We start from the raw sequence: 2,059 nt of genomic DNA on the forward strand, positions 1-2,059 counted from the left end.
CAAGCAGCCCAGCCCTGCAGCATCTGGAGAGCCTGCCCCATTGCCTCCTGGGGAAAATCCATCGGAGGGTGCGTCCAAGGGGGCAAAGGTTGGAGTGGTTGGGTGCACCCTGGAACCTTGTGCAGCTCAGACAYGTCTGGTGAGTGACTTCTCTTTCTGGAAAGCTCCCTTCTAAAAGCAAATCTCTCCTTTTCTGTCTGCAGCACCCCCAGCTCCTGCATGCCCAGCTTGCTCAAAGCAGGTGGATGGAGGGATCCCAGGGTGCACTCTGTCCCCATTGGGAAGAGCCTGGTGGTGTGTCCTGGCTTGCAGGACAGAGTCTTGTGCAGGGTTGGGTCTGTTTTGGTGTCAGGGAGCAGGACTGAGTGCTGGCTCAGTCCTGTGGCATCCCCCTGCCTCCGGGGGAGGCTGGTGAGGGAGTGTGGGGCAGTGTGTGGGGCTGCAGAGCTCGCCTGCAGCCRAGGATCTTGCCAGGTAGCCGGGTGCAGTTCCGTGTTGACCTTGAACAACTGTTTCCTCCTTGGTCAGGAGTTGCAATGGCCCTGCCCACGCTGCTGTTTCTGCTGGGGGAACGGAGTGGGGTGTGTGGGGTGGGCGTTGTGCTGGGGTCCCAACAAGGAAGGGAGAGAGAATGTGGAAGGAAGTGTGAGAGTAAGGGAGCAAGCAGAGCATGTGGAGGAGGCAGGGCCAGCGAGAGCTTGGGCTGTGGGGAGGGGTGAGCCAAGTGGTGKCCCGGAGGGCATGGTGGGCTCTGCGAGGCCCTGGGCAGCCCGGGCACCTTCCTCTTCCCAAGCAGCTCCCGTGTTGCTGTCTCCTGTGACACCACCTGTGTGAGACTGTCGCAGGGAGGCTCCCGGTCCATGACTGCAGCTCTGGGCTCTGCTAGTCTCCTTCCCAGGCAGAAATGCAAGCCATGACATTGCCCCCTTCCCTCCATCCAAGCCTCATCTTGCTCCCTGCTCAGCCTGACTCGCCCGCTTGGCTGCCTGTTCCCACTTTGTGAAGTGAGGAGTTTGGGTTGGCTGSRTRTTCRTRGTGGGRATTTGGTGGGATTTCTGGAGTCTGTGTCCTGGAGAAGTGCTGCCCCTTGGCCCCAGCTGCCCCTCCGTTCCCCTCATTTTTCCTTTCCCCTCTGTCTTCTCCAGGTAGAGCCTCAGRGGAGATGCAGTTTCTCTYRGGCTCTGGCTGCTCCAGCCTCACCAACCATGTGCGGGGCGTCCTGTGTTATCTTGTGACTCTCCATGTTCTCCATCTGGGATCAGGTAGGAATGTCGTGGCCCGTGTCAAGTGCTGCAGGGCTGACATGATCAGCAGAAGGAGGAGAGCCCTTTACAGGCTGATCCCAACTCCAGAGGGGGTGGGAGGATCTTTCCAGGAAATCTCATTCTCCTTCACGTCCTCCTACTCCCCCCCTGAGTTTCTCTAGTGTCTTTGCTTTTCCCTTCTGATGCTACAATGCCCGCACCCAACCACTCCCACAAAACTCATCCCCCTTTCATGCAGATCATTCAAGTCACATATGCAAAGGCTCAGTGTCTGTCTGCTTTTCCTCTGTGTCCTTCTCCATTTCACAGCCCAGCTGAAGGTGGTGGGACCAGGCCACCCTGTCACCGCCACCGTGGGGCAGAGCATTGTGCTGCCCTGTCATCTCTCCCCCAGCTTGAATGCACAGAGCATGGCTGTCGGGTGGATCCGGCACCGCACCGCTGAAACAGTGCATCAGTATCGGGATGGAAAGGACCTGTATGTGGAACAGATGAGAGAATATCAAGGGAGGACAGAGTTGTCTCACGATGGCCTCAGCAGAGGAACCCTGGACTTGCAAATTGTCAGTGTCAGACCCTCCGATGATGGAACGTAYGTCTGCACTGTTGAAGGTGCTGCTGGTTATGCAGAAGCTACAGTGGAACTGGAAGTGGCAGGTGTGTTGSTGGCTCAGCTGCYATTTCCACCTTAGCTGCATTTCCATGCTGGTAGTTTTGGACAAGGCCACTAAGTACAGCTTACTCAAAGGGGTAGGAAAATGCTCCCCCAGGGAATGGGGGAATTGCCAGTGCAT

At 57.4% G+C, this 2,059-nt stretch overlaps 1 protein-coding gene across 1 annotated transcript in view; it reads left to right on the plus strand.

The window, feature by feature from the left end:
- The window catches only part of LOC112962237 (butyrophilin-like protein 2), a 15,025-nt gene extending 13,005 nt beyond the window's left edge, over nucleotides 1–2,020 (plus strand). The window contains exons 8-9 of the mRNA XM_026058213.1: nucleotides 1,146–1,262; nucleotides 1,575–2,020. Coding sequence (XP_025913998.1) covers nucleotides 1,146–1,262; nucleotides 1,575–1,957 — 500 coding nt within the window. The 3' untranslated portion in view covers nucleotides 1,958–2,020. The remainder of the gene's footprint in view (nucleotides 1–1,145; nucleotides 1,263–1,574) is intronic.
- The last annotated feature ends 39 nt before the right edge of the window (nucleotides 2,021–2,059 follow it).

Source organism: Apteryx rowi, unplaced genomic scaffold, assembly GCF_003343035.1.
Source record: "Apteryx rowi isolate R43461 unplaced genomic scaffold, aptRow1 scaffold_1442, whole genome shotgun sequence".
Lineage (NCBI taxonomy): Eukaryota > Metazoa > Chordata > Aves > Apterygiformes > Apterygidae > Apteryx > Apteryx rowi.